The 13649-nt window shown below is 32.9% G+C and overlaps 2 protein-coding genes across 2 annotated transcripts; both read right to left on the bottom strand.

The window, feature by feature from the left end:
* Positions 1-1381: 1381 nt before the first annotated feature.
* On the bottom strand, positions 1382-1732 carry LOC129246944 (uncharacterized; the record flags this gene model as incomplete). The annotated part of the gene is made up of 1 exon (XM_054885704.1): positions 1382-1732. A coding segment is annotated over exon 1 (351 nt), but the record flags the coding sequence as incomplete, so codon positions are not given.
* A 10381-nt stretch (positions 1733-12113) lies between these two features.
* Positions 12114-13028, bottom strand: LOC129248677 (asparagine-rich protein-like). The gene has a single exon (XM_054888307.1). The coding sequence runs from the start codon at positions 13026-13028 to the stop codon at positions 12114-12116; it is 915 nt and encodes a 304-aa protein (XP_054744282.1).
* Between the last annotated feature and the right edge of the window lie 621 nt (positions 13029-13649).

Genomic DNA, 13649 nt, shown 5'->3' with positions numbered 1-13649 from the left:
TACAAATTGACGCTGCATTATCGATTCTGAAAGACGCGGTAAACGGTCCTGAGGAAACACCACCAACAGTAACTTTACAATGTCTGTTGCTGGAATATATTTTCAGCCAAGCTGGGCACACAGTGTGAAAACCACTATGTAAATTTTATAAGCTGAAATTTTCATAATCGGCTAGACAGATTTTGAAGGAATTTTGTATTCGAGTAGATCCCTGAATGGCTCAAATCCATAATTGAACCCGATCGGTAGCGCTGCGATAAGATGCAATTTTTTTCCTGACAAAATGTATTTGATAATTCTATTGTATGTATAGTATGTATTTGCTGATTATATTTGAAAATAAGGTTGCCACCTATCTTAAAAATCGAAAATATTTAATTGAGTTTATTAAAATATAACAAATATCGGTTTGAAATAAAATGTATTTAGAAGTATTTGCTGATTATATTTGAAAATAAGGTTGCCACCTATCTTAAAAATCGAAAATATTTAATTGAGTTTATTAAAATATAACAAATATCGGTTTGAAATAAAATGTATTTAGAAGTAAAGGTTTTTTTTTAGAGGTTAGGTTTTCAAGATGAAATAAAACGTATATAATTTAATGTTATGGCCAAGAATTTAGCTTTATTATAAAGATAAGGGTTTGCCATTATGTTTTAAGAATGATTTCGGGCAAGTGGCCGCCGCGGCTGGCTCGAATAAATTCCAGCCGAGAGGCCCAATTTTCGACCACTTTTTGCAGCAATTGGGGCCGTATGTCAGCAATAACGCGCCGAATATTCTCTTCCAAGACGTCAATCGTCTTGGGCTTATCTGCGTAGACAAGCGACTTCACATAGCCCCACAAGAAATAGTCCAGCGGTGTTATATCGCACGATCTTGGAGGCCACGCCACAGGTCCACGGCGCGAGATAATGCGCTCACCAAAAGTTTCCTTCTATAAATCGATTGTTGCGTTGGCTGTATGGCATGTAGTCTTGTTGGAACCAAAGGTCGTCCACATCAACATCGTCCAATTCAGGCACGAAAAAGTCATTAATCATGGCTCTATAGCGCTCTCCATTGACTGTAACATTATGGCCGGCTTCATTTTTAAAGAAATATGGACCAATGATTCCCTCTGCCCATAGAGCACACCAAACAGTGACTTTTTGAGGATGTAACGGCATCTCAGCAATGGCTTGTGGATTATGTTCACTCCAAATGCGACAATTTTGCTTATTGACATACCCATTCAACCAAAACTGAGCTTCATCGCTGAACAAAATGTTCTTGTGAAAATCGGGATCGGTGGCCATCTCGTTTTGGGCCCATTCACGAACGTGCGACGCGCTTGATGGTCGTTCGACTTCAATTCTTGCACGAGTTGGATTTTGTAAGCCCGCAAACCAAGATCCTTCCGCAAAATCTTCCATAAAGTGGATGGGCACATCCCCAATTGCTGCGCGCGATGGCGGATGGACTCATTCGGGTCTTCTTCGATACTCTGCTCCACAGCAGCTATAACGTCTTCGGTGCGCACTGTACGACGTCTCTGAGGATGCGTATTATCCACTAGAGCAAACGTGGTGCGAAACCGATCCATGGTTAATCGAATTAGTGACTCTGATGGACGATTATGTCGATCGAATATTGGACGCAGCGCGCGATGCGTCGCGCGAACCGAACCATTATTTTCGTAATAAATTTGCACGATTTGCAAACGTTGTTCAGGTGTAAGTCTATTCATTATGAAATGCCAAACCAAACTGAGCATAAATCAAGTGACAGCTGTCAAAAAGACCATCTACGAAGAAAGTAGTGCCAACTTGAAAACCTAACCTCTAAAAAAACACGCTGTAGTTTATTCAGGCAAATATGTAGGTTGCCACCTATCTCAAAAATAACCTTATTTAATGAAGTTAATTGAAATGCCACATAATGGGTGTCAAATTGGTGTGTACCAAAAAACAATCAACTCCACAAAAATTTGTTTGAAATAATCTTGCCACCTATCTTAAAAATGAAAAAGATTAAATTAAGTTCATTAAAATATAACAATGTGGGCGTCAAATGGATTATAAACACTAACAACACTACAAAATTTTTCCTCCATATAAATGGATTTCAAAATAGTGATGCCACCTATCTTAAAAATAAAAAATATTTAATTAAATTTATTAAAATATAACAAAATGAGTATTAAATTTAATGTTTAAAAAGTAGTTTATTTATGCGAATATATTTAGAAAAAGGTTGCCCCCTATTTTAGAAATTAAAAATATTTAATGAAAATATTAAAATATAACAAAATGGGTATTAAATTAAATGTATTTTAAAGCAGATTATTCATGCATATCTTTTAGAAAAAGGTTGCCACTTATTTTAAAAATAAAAAATATTTCATTAAGTTTATTGAAACATAACGATATGGGTGTTGAATGGATTGCATTAAAAAGCTATTCACTGTATACAAATTTATTTTAAAATAGTGTTGCCACCTATGTTAAAAATAATAAATATTTAATACAATTTTTTTCAAATATAACAAAATGGATATTAAATTAAATGTATTTAAAACTAGTTTATTTATGCAAATGTATTAAGAAAAAGGTTGCCACTTATTTTAAAAATTAAAAATCTTTAACTAAGTTTATTACAATATAACGGGATGCGTGTTGAATGGATTGCATTAAAAAACTACTCACTCCATATAAATTTCTTTTAATATAGTGTTGCCACGTGTCTTAAAAAAATTTTACTAAATTTATTAAAAAATATATTAACAATATGGTTTTTAAATTAAATGTACTCAAAAACAGTTTAGTCATGCAAATGTATTTAGAAAAAGTTTGCCACTTATTTTAAAAATAAAAAATATTTAATTAATGGATTGCATTAAAAAACTATTCGCTCCATACAAATTTATTTTAAAATAGTGTTGCCACGTAGCTGAAAAATGAAACAAATATTTTGTTTTTATGTTAACTAAAATATTTAAGGGGGAAGTCTACTGTGACAAGGGAAAAAACAGGCTTATTTTCCGGATTTTATTTCTAACAAAATATTGCTCGTACATAAAATCTATTTAAACTCTTATCTTTATTATATATTTAAGTTTTTGAAAAAAAAATTTTAAGTCAAAATATACAAAATGGCCGCTGTGGCACTTCTGCAAGCGCAGGTCCGCTTTTCTTAGGTGCCTAAACGGTGTACATGAAATCTTACGTTTCGGTGATCTAAAACAAAAAAACAAAATATTGTTATCATATACATAGTATTGACTCTCGTCTGACGTAGGATTATGTCGATAAAAAATTTTGGCGTTGAAAAAAAAATTCTTGAAATGTTTTTCTTTTTTTTTGCCTAAAATTGATGTTACTATTGTTTATAACAATTTAACAAATAACGATATCAAAAAAATCCTATGTCAGACGAGAGACACTATTACAGAGAATATATAATTAAATTTTTAAGCTGATTCATTTATCAGAACTCGAGATATCGTGTACACCGTATACAAAAACTTAGTTTCGAGAAAAATGCGTTTAAAGTTTCAGTATTAGCAGGTACGCGCTTTGGAGCGCTTCGGGAAAAGGTCGAAATTTTAACGAAGAAAAATTTAGCCAGCTGTAACACATATTGTACCTTATTTAAGAGGGTTCAAAGTATTTTTTAAGCTAATAAAAAAAATCGATTTTTTGAAAAATTCACAGTAGACTTCCCCCTTAAGTAAGTTTATTAAAATATATGAATGATGATACCCCATAAAATGCTTTTAAAAGTAGTTTATTCCATGCAAATATATTTTAAGCTACTTTGGAAATAATTTACTCCAGAGATATATATTTTAAGGTACTTTGGCACCTACATAAAAAATTAAAATTACCCAATTATGCAGGTAAATTGCAAATAAATATATGTAGCAAATAAAAATATTTAAAGACATTTTAAATCAGAAATATTTATTAATTATTTTGCTATTATTTGCTTATTATTTGTAAAGTTAATTTTAAATTACTATTTGCTGTAAATGCAATAGTTGCTTTTTTTTTTGCCGACGCAGTTTTTTTTTTTTTGTTTGTTTTGTGCTACAGTTTTAAACCGACTCCGAACACCACAAGGTGTTTTTTTATGAGGCGCTTTTCCCATGGCAGAAATACACTCGGAGGTTTGTCATTGCCTGACCAAGGGCGACCGTTATTAGAAAAGCTTTTCTATCATTTGGTATTTCATGCCTGGATATTCGAGCTCAAGCCTGTGCACTTCCGATTGGTAGTCACGCACCAACCCATTCGACTGCGAGGACCGCCACTTCTTGGTTGGTTGCTGATTTTTTTTATTACAAATGTCACAATAATTCACTTTTTTTTATTTATTTATTCATTTCTGTGTTTATTTATGTCTTTCTTTTTCAGAAATAAATCGGAATTTTCTGACAAATCAGCCCGATAAATATAACCTAAAAATAATATGAAACGGCTTTGATAGTAAGAACGTTTTAATAATTTTCCTTTCGCATTTTATAATTTGTTTAAAAATAATTTTTCCCAAATTTTATTAACGTTTATGTATACGCGTATCTACATTTCTAATCAATTTTAATTTCTAATGTGGTAAATTTTTCTTTCTTATTTAAATGTTCTCATTAATTTAGTCAATAAATAAACTTCATGAAATTAAAAAACAAATTTCATGTGGTTTGAAATTTCAAAATATTTACTTTTTAACAAAATAACCAATTTTACATTTTTTTACATATTTTTCGCAGCCACAATAGTATTCAAATAAACTTGCCATATTACCTTCAAACGCCTTTTAATTTGCTTAGCCAAAAATTGCTTGCCTCAAATATTTTCCCACACGCCTTGGTCGATTAGTTGAGCACCCTTTCCTGTAATTTGATCACTTTTTTTTCACTTTTTATTTTGTTTTTAATTCCATATTTCCAATTTTATGCTTGATTTTGCTGAGTAAACCACTTTCTTCCATTTTTTGCCGCAAATTCATTTTGCTTAGGGCCAGCATCGCATTTCTCCAATGACTTGCCGCAGAGCGCCTAAATGACTGCAATGATAGCCACAAGCAGGACCGCAAAACAAGTAGACATAATTCTCAAATATGATAGGCTAGCAAAGAAAAAAGAGCACAGCAAGTTTGCTGAGTTGCCAAAAGAAAAAAAAAGAAAAATCCTTAAGAAATCTTGCTGCATTCGCAATTTGCAGGAGTTCACTCTTGTTCTAAAAATTACAGAAATATTAAGAATCATAATAATTTGAAGATGAATAATGCTGTGGTCTGCATAAAATTTTGAAGTTCACACGGCTTGACCGACTGCAACCGACTTAAGCCTTTAATATTTCAAAATTTTTGCTTACTGGTGTCTTTTATTTCTTTATCTACAAATTCAGTTGTTCCCTTGCAGACACAAGTATTCGGTTTTTAAACCTTTATTGCTTCACCGCAACGTATTACATATCCGATATATTGCTTGGAGTGTTCAGTTCGCAAGTAGCACCTTACAACGTTGCATACTTTTCGGAGTATACCAAAGGAAACACTAAAAATAAGTATTAAAATAAATTAATTTGTCATTTAAGTTCAAAATACATACTTGTCAAGTGTGATAGAGAGCATTTTGAACTGAAATGAAATGAAGTCAGGTGCCCACACACTCACACACACACACACACACACATTTACTTTGAAGCATACAACATTCTTACATACATACAAACAGACAGTGATATTTGTGTGAGCGCATTTGACTTTGCTGCATGCTGTGGCATGTTGTAATAGTCATGAATGTCTCTATTTTAATGGCATTTGAACGAGTTGAATTGCTGCAGTTGTAGCCTCCAAAGAACAAGTGGGGCTCTGCTGCTGCCTCTACGAACAACCCCTCCGCCCGCTTGGCTAACGGTCTGCACTGTTGAAACTCCACTCTTCCGCAATTCTTCTTTTTCCCCCTTTCTGCAGTCTATCACAGTTTTGCTTTGTAAATGTAGCTTGCCTTAGCCACTGAGCATGGCCACTACCACTACCACAGCCATTATCCTCAGCAGCCCTCAGTGTTGCTTACTCACCAGTGCTACCGCAAGTCAGCTCTTTGCCTCGTCAAGTTGTCACCGGAAAACACTCAAAAAACGCTTGAATGCTGCCTGTGCTGAGCTCGCCTCAGCTCAACCATTTCGTCGTATTTGTCAAATTTTTTTATGAAAACCAAAGCTACAAACATAGCGTGCTTTTAGGGGTATAGGGACGCTGTAGAAGCTGCGAACAGTTGCTTGACATTTCAACTAGGTTTTTTGACATTTATCCCCTCCCCCCTTCAACTTATGTATGAGTGTATGTGTTGTGTTGCTGTTCTTCGTTGTTATCCTGTGCATTTGTTTGTATGAAAATAAATCGGAAAGACATTGGGATATTGAATTTTACAGTTTCAAGTGCTAAACCCAACCTTCAGTTGTTTACTCTTCTTTCTCCTTTGCGCTATGTATGCTGGCAGCCACTCTAACTCGCTTTGTGTCGAATGTTAAAGATAATTCAATTTGGTATGGCAATAAATTGTCAGGCAACCATTGCCTTTTCTCAACCAACAATTTGCGGACGGAGCGCAAGACAAAGCAAAAGCTGATAATATTGCCACAAAAAATAATAATAGCAATTGGGGTTAACAAATACTAGAAGTGTGCAAAAATAATGAAATAAAAATCAAAGTGAATGCGAGAGCGAATTGGTTTGAGTTGTCAGAGATTTGTGTTATTTCGGTTTGAAATTGTGAATGGTGAATTTTAATAGATTTGTTTTTCTTTTTGTGTTTTGTAATTACTGGTAGATTTAATTATTTTTTATTATGTATCTGCCAAACAGAAACCATTTGAGTTCGATGATGCCGCTTCTATTTGATTTAAATGAAGAAATTTTTTATTTTTACTGAAAAAAATTTGTGGCGCTTTGAAATTTTGGCGCTTACATGTATTTATATATTTATATATATACAAATTACAAGCAAAGTCGGAAGTCTAAATGTTGGCGAAAAATTTTCGGTTTACTGCAGAATGGATTCAAGTCGGAAAGCTCAGCATTAAATGGGTTAATTTGCGATAGAAGAGATTCTGAACTAAATCTCATATTTATTAGAAATATCGCATACAAAATATTTTTACTTGGAAATAAATGCTATAGCATAGCATTTCTAGTATTTGATGACGTAATGATAATCGCAGACTAACAAAATATTTTATTAATTAATATTAATTCGTGGAAAGGACACCTTTCCAAGGATCTGTAATAGTGAAAGTAGTATTGAAATTACTCTTGAATTGCTTTATTTAAAAAACTTAAAGAATGAGTTATTTTCGAGAACTTAAATAAATCCCATTCGTACCGCGCAGATGTGTTTATTGAGGAGTCACCATGGAAATCATTTTGACTTGTCGGTGGCATACTTATGTATGTATGTATGTTAAAAAAATGACAAACAAAAATCTTTTCTCCAAGCTTTGGTTTTCTAATAATATTGAATTCTTTTCAGAATTAGTATTTAAATGTTTTGTTTAAAGAAAAAGAAGAATAACATTAATTTTCGGAAACGCAAGCTTTCTAAGGATCTGTAATACTGAGAGAAATATTCAAATTAGTATTTAATTTTTAAATTAAAACACAAATCACAAAAAAGTGGTTTTCGAGAACGTACTTTTCTGACAATATATAATTTTTAAATTAATATTTATTTGTTCAATTTTGATAAAAAAAAATTAAATTTAAATAATAAAAAACAAAATTTGAAACTCATTTTTCATATTATCCGTTATATTGAAAATATTAATATATTAAAATTAGTATTTAATTACTTTTATGAAACCCAATAAACAAATTTCAAAAATAAAAATAAAAAAACAAACAGTTTTTTCGAGAACTTATTTTTCCAACAATCTGTAATATTGAAATTATCATGTACTTGTTTAATTAAAAAACAACAAAATGAAATTAGCAAAATATTAAAAAAAAATCACAAAATCGTGGATGTTCAAAGATGAAAATCCGTTTTTTATTACCCTTTTTTTTGACTTTAAAGGTCCGAAAAAAATACGGGATGTAAATTATATTTGATCAAAATCGGTTCAGCAGAACCATATGTTTCCTTTATTGCGTCATCTGGTGTACCCCAGGGAAGTATGCTTGGTCCCCTATGCTTGGTCCCCTACGCCGTCTTTATTTGGAGACGATATTATGCTTGGCATATTAGTAGGCTCGAACGTGTCCAGAAAACTTTTGTGCGTTATGCTTTGCGTTCTCTAAATTTCACTGATCCAATTCCATCCTTTAAAAGTCGGTGCTTGCTCATGTATCTAAAATCATTAAAGACTAGAAGGACTATTCCCTCCATTACTTTCCTTTTCGATTTAATAAATGAGGTAATTTACTCTTCATTGCTACTCGAGAAAGTCGATTTCAATATTCCTCTCCGAAGTTTACGGAATCATGATTTTTTCTGGTTACGGATGGTAAGAACTAATTATGCTTTCAATGCTCCGATTTCTAGAACTCTGGGAGATTTTAATTCGCTTTCAAATCATACTGGCCTGGATGAATTGTTGAACTAAATTCTTAGTATTATCTAATAATCTTCTTGAGTAAATTATAAGATATGTTATCTTTTACTTGCACTCATTACAATTGAAACTAGTTAATTATACGTTTTTTTTTTACTTTGATTAATTTATTTAGCATTAATCTGCTTTCATTGTCTGTAAAAAATACCGTGTTTTTAGACTATTAATTGAATAAATAAATAAATATCTGTGTCCATTGTCCATGTGAAGACAATTTTTTGAAGGCTGACAGCTTTTCGAACGAACCTCGTATGGGAAATTTTTTTTTTATTTTTTAACAATGGATCAAGAAATAAAATACTGAAAAGAAAAAATATAAAATCTATTTTTAAAGAAACACTCACCAAAACCACCATTTCAAATAAGAGGAGGGGGCCTTAAGCTATCAGATTTAAAGAGTTAAATTTGTAGATATTAGAAGCTAGAGGTCCTCTTACTCTCTTTGAACTCGTAAATGTCATCTAAGAATGTCGTAATAATTTTATTATTCTGAGCTTTTTTATCAATTCCTTAAGTTATATTTGCTGAAATATGCAATAATAAATACCTCCTCCTTCATGCAAATCTATTCATTAGCCATAGTACATGCCCAAAAGTACGCCAAGCCTTCCATTATTTGTCACCTTGCGGCTATCAACTATATAAATTTATCTCGATTTTGCTCCAACGTCAGCTTTTATGTGCAAACTTTCTTACTTTACTATTAATTGTGTTTACCTAAAAATTTGCCTCCAGTTATTTTGTGCACAGCGTTGACATTATCAATTACTATTTTTTGTTTGTTTCTATTTAACTATTCAGCAATTTAATGCATTCATATTTTATTATGTGTATTCGTAAAGGCAAGAATTTTTGGTTTTATTTGGAATTGTGTACTTAAACAAATTGAATGGAATAGAGGGGAAATCAGCAGCAGGAATTCAGTTGTGTAACATAACAAAATTGATATGTATGTACGTATATGTATAATTTGTTTAAAATGCATAAGCAAATGCGCCTGAAAGCAAATAGCAGATGTTTTATAAAATACTTGAAGTAAAGATTTATTAAGAAAATCACAAAAGTTTTTATAACTGAAGCAGAAAGTAAACTTAGAATTGTCTTAAAAATATTTGTTAAGAAAACGTTTGTGTATCTGCAAATGTGCCTAAAGGTAAAAAGGAAATATTTGAAATATTCAAAAAATATCTTAGTCTCACTAATATTATATATTTATATATGTCAGCGTAAAGCTTTACTTAATTAAATTAGAAAATAAAAAATGTCTATAACAGGATTCGCAAGCAACGCAGCATATACGGCTAAGTTCAGTTTAAATTTTTATTGGCAAACTGGTTAATAAAAAAACGGTGCGTGTAGTGTAGTACACATAACAGAAGTGCAACTTTCAAGGCAGGCAAAGAAAGGGGGAGAGACCCGAGAGAGAATAAGATAGAGAGAGAGAGAGAGAGCATGAGAGAGAGAGAGAAAGGGTATATATCTAAATAAATTCACAACATTTGCAGGGAATACAAATAGACAAAATTTACAAAAAGCGGAGAAGGGTCGACCGGTGTAGGTAAACACCGGACGAAAACCATGGCAAAGACGCGCACTACTCCGAGCGTTTATCGCAAGACAATGCCAATAAATCCGACGCCGGAATGGATAGCACTTTATAGTACGCACAAGCACTAGCCAGGAAACGGAAATAACCGCCAAAAAGTAGGAACCAAAAAAAAGGCCCCAAAAAGTTGGGACCAAAAAACGTCCTAAACAGTAGGCACCAAAAATATATTTCCTACAAGTTTGCACCAACAAACAAGCGCTAAAAAGTAGGCTGTGTTATTTATCACTAGAAATTAGCAATCACAAGGAAAAACTCAGGAAAAATAGCCTAAAGTGCATCTAAGGTATATTTAAGGTATAGCTCTCTCTCTCCTTTTCCTCTACGTTTTATCTTTTTTCTCTCTCGCGGAACGAAAATGCCCAAAACGTGGCATGGCCTTGAAATTTTACTCACCATTCTCGCTCGTCCATCGGCGCCTAACAAGTTTCACTTCAAAAGTAATATCGTCTTGTTTATTGAATTCACTCCAATCTATTAACCATCTTATGCTAATATTAAAATGTAAGCAAATCGAACACTTCTTAATGCTATGCGCCTAAAAATCCTCAAAAAAAAAGTCCAATTGCAAACCCAAAAGCGCCACAAATTATGCCAAAACCAATTTGTTGTTCTCCATCCATTTGTATCCCTTCTGCCCATTTCGCATAAAATTTCTAATAAATTTTTCTATTCGGTCCTTTATTCACTCTGCTGCTGTTCTTTTTCAATTTCAAAGTCAATAACAATTACCGCCACAAATCGTTGGGACCTCAAAATGACGGTCACACTGTGGCAGCAGCTGCGGTCATGGGTAAGATACGAGTATTTTTTATAATAATCAGCAGCATGGGAATCTGCCTTGTAGTTATTATCATAATAGGAGGATGAAGGCGAAGTGTTGAAAGAAAAATTGGACATCAGCAACTTCGTCGAGGCGTTAAGAAAAGTGAAAAAGGAATGTAAATGCGAGTATGTCACAATTGTTGCTCGTAACAATAACCGCAATAGCCAAAGTGAATGTGACACCCAAATATAAAAATAAATAAATGTAGGGAAACCAACGACGACAGTAACATAAATAACCAACACAATTGTAGCCAATATAAATTTTGCTTTCTGGCCTTTATTCAGCTGAAAGCAAATGAAAGCTGTTGTTGAATTGCTGGCGATAATATATCTGAAGAGAAGGAAAAGACAAATAAACAAAAAACAAAATAAACCAATAGACGTAAATGAAAATTGCATCTCTTGGATTTTTAATAAAAAATGAACTGACTTGAAAATAAAATAAAAAATAACATTCGTTTCCGCTCCATGGGTAACTTATTTATTGTTCAGTGAAATAAGATAATAACTATACGATTTGCTTTGTTGTAGAGCATAAAATATCTCGCTTTTAGAAACGTGACGTTTAGTTGCTATTAGTAAAATTATTAAATTAAATATTTAGTTGAAAGTCGAAGTGTAGAATTTAAATTTAAATTTGCCCGAAAATTTCATATCTGTTTTTCGGGTTGTACAAAAAGTATTTTCCGAGCAGAAAAGCATTTGGATGATTGCGAATACCTGCCGAGAGATGACGTGTGGAGCTACCAATCTCCCATCAGCCGGGTGTTCAGGTGGCGCATAGGGGAATGCTCGGCAGATATGTAGGTTAGGTGGGAAATAAAATGCCACCCGTGGACCAAAACAAGCAAATAGCAACTCGATTGCCGTTCTTTTGTCATAGTCAAAAAACATAAAAAAAAAGTCAATTCAGATTCTGTTTGGCAAATAAGCGGCTGTTTGGTCAGCGGCTGACTCAGAATGAGCAGCTGTGCATGGAAGAAGGAAAATTCTTAACCTTTTAGAAGGCAACGGGAAACCACTAAAGTAAATTCCCACGAAAATCATATAATTGTGATTTACAAATTTTATGGAAATTCTTATTCATACTGAATATTCACATTTTCTCGCATACTCATACTCATACTCACACTCATACTCATACTCATAGTCATACTCATATTCGGATTTATACTTACACTCATATTCATGTTAACATTCGTATTCATATTCACACGCCTACGCATGTGTGTACTCATACTCATGTTCATACTCATACTCATGTTCGTACTCATACTCATACTCGTACTCATACTCACAGTCATACTCACATTCAGATTTAAATTTACAGTCTTATTCGTGTTCATATTCATATTCGCACTTTTACGCATGCTTATACTCATAGTCATATTCGTACTCATATTCATACTTATACTCATACACATACTCCCAGTCATACTCATATTCTTGTTCATATTCATGTGCACATTCGTATTAATATTCATATTCACACTCTTAAGCATGCGTGTACTCGTACTCATAGTCATACTCATACTCATACTCACAGTCATACTCACATTCAGATTTATATTTACAGTCTTATTCGTGTTCATATTCATATTCGCATTTTTACGCATGCTTATACTCATAGTCATATTCGTACTCATATTCGTACTTATACTCATACTCATACTTCCAGTCATACTCATATTCTTGTTCATATTCACAGTCATATTCATGTGCACATTCGTATTAATATTCATATTCACACTCTTAAGCATGCGTGTACTTATACTCATAGTCATACTCATACTCATACTTATATTCATACTCAAAGTCATACTCACATCCAGATTTATATTCACATTCTTATTCATATTTACATTCGTATTCGTATTCATAATCATATTCACATGCCTACGTATGCGTATACTCATACACATAGTCATACTCATACTCATACTCACATTCAGATTTATATTTACAGTCATATTTGTGTTCCCATTCGTATTCATATTCACACTCATACGCATGCGAATTCACATGCTCATAGTCATACTCGTACTCATATTCATACTCATACTCACATTCAGATTTATATTCACATCCATATTCGTACTCGTTATGCTCATATTCTTATTCTTCCTCATACTTATACTCATACTCATACTCCCACTCATACTCATACTCATACTCCTACTCATACTCATACTCCTAATAAGTGGCCGTGTTTTAAAAAAAAAGTTTTTTTTTTTATTTTTCAACATAGCCCCTTTTTAGAAAGACACACTTCTCTCAATGCTACGGCTATTTTTTTAACCCTTCAAAAAAAAAAACGCCTCTGTCTCGGCGATGACTTCCTCGTTTGAACTAAATTTTTTTCTTGTGATCCATTTCTTCAAAAAGTCGCAGGTGGTGAAACAGCATCTTCTTTTTCGCCAAATGCGGCCGTGTTTCCTTCAATTTTTTGTGAAAGCGGTCCAATAACTCACCCTAGTATTGGACAGTGATCGATCTCCTTTTTTCTAAAAAAAAGAAAGTGTGTAGTTCACGGAACCCGCACGATTGAAGTGAAACTTCTTTTATCAACAAATCAATAATTTAACTATTATTTCAATATAATGCATGCAGAAGTC

Source organism: Anastrepha obliqua, chromosome 5 (genome assembly GCF_027943255.1).
Source record: "Anastrepha obliqua isolate idAnaObli1 chromosome 5, idAnaObli1_1.0, whole genome shotgun sequence".
In the NCBI taxonomy this organism is placed as follows: domain Eukaryota; kingdom Metazoa; phylum Arthropoda; class Insecta; order Diptera; family Tephritidae; genus Anastrepha; species Anastrepha obliqua.
The sequence above is the reverse complement of the archived record's forward strand: the minus strand, read 5'-3'. Positions and strand labels throughout refer to the sequence as shown.

Excerpts from the sequence above, each read along its gene's own strand:
- LOC129248677 (XM_054888307.1), bottom strand. The coding sequence starts at position 13,028 with ATGAATACGAATGGGAACACAAATATGACTGTAAATATAAATCTGAAT.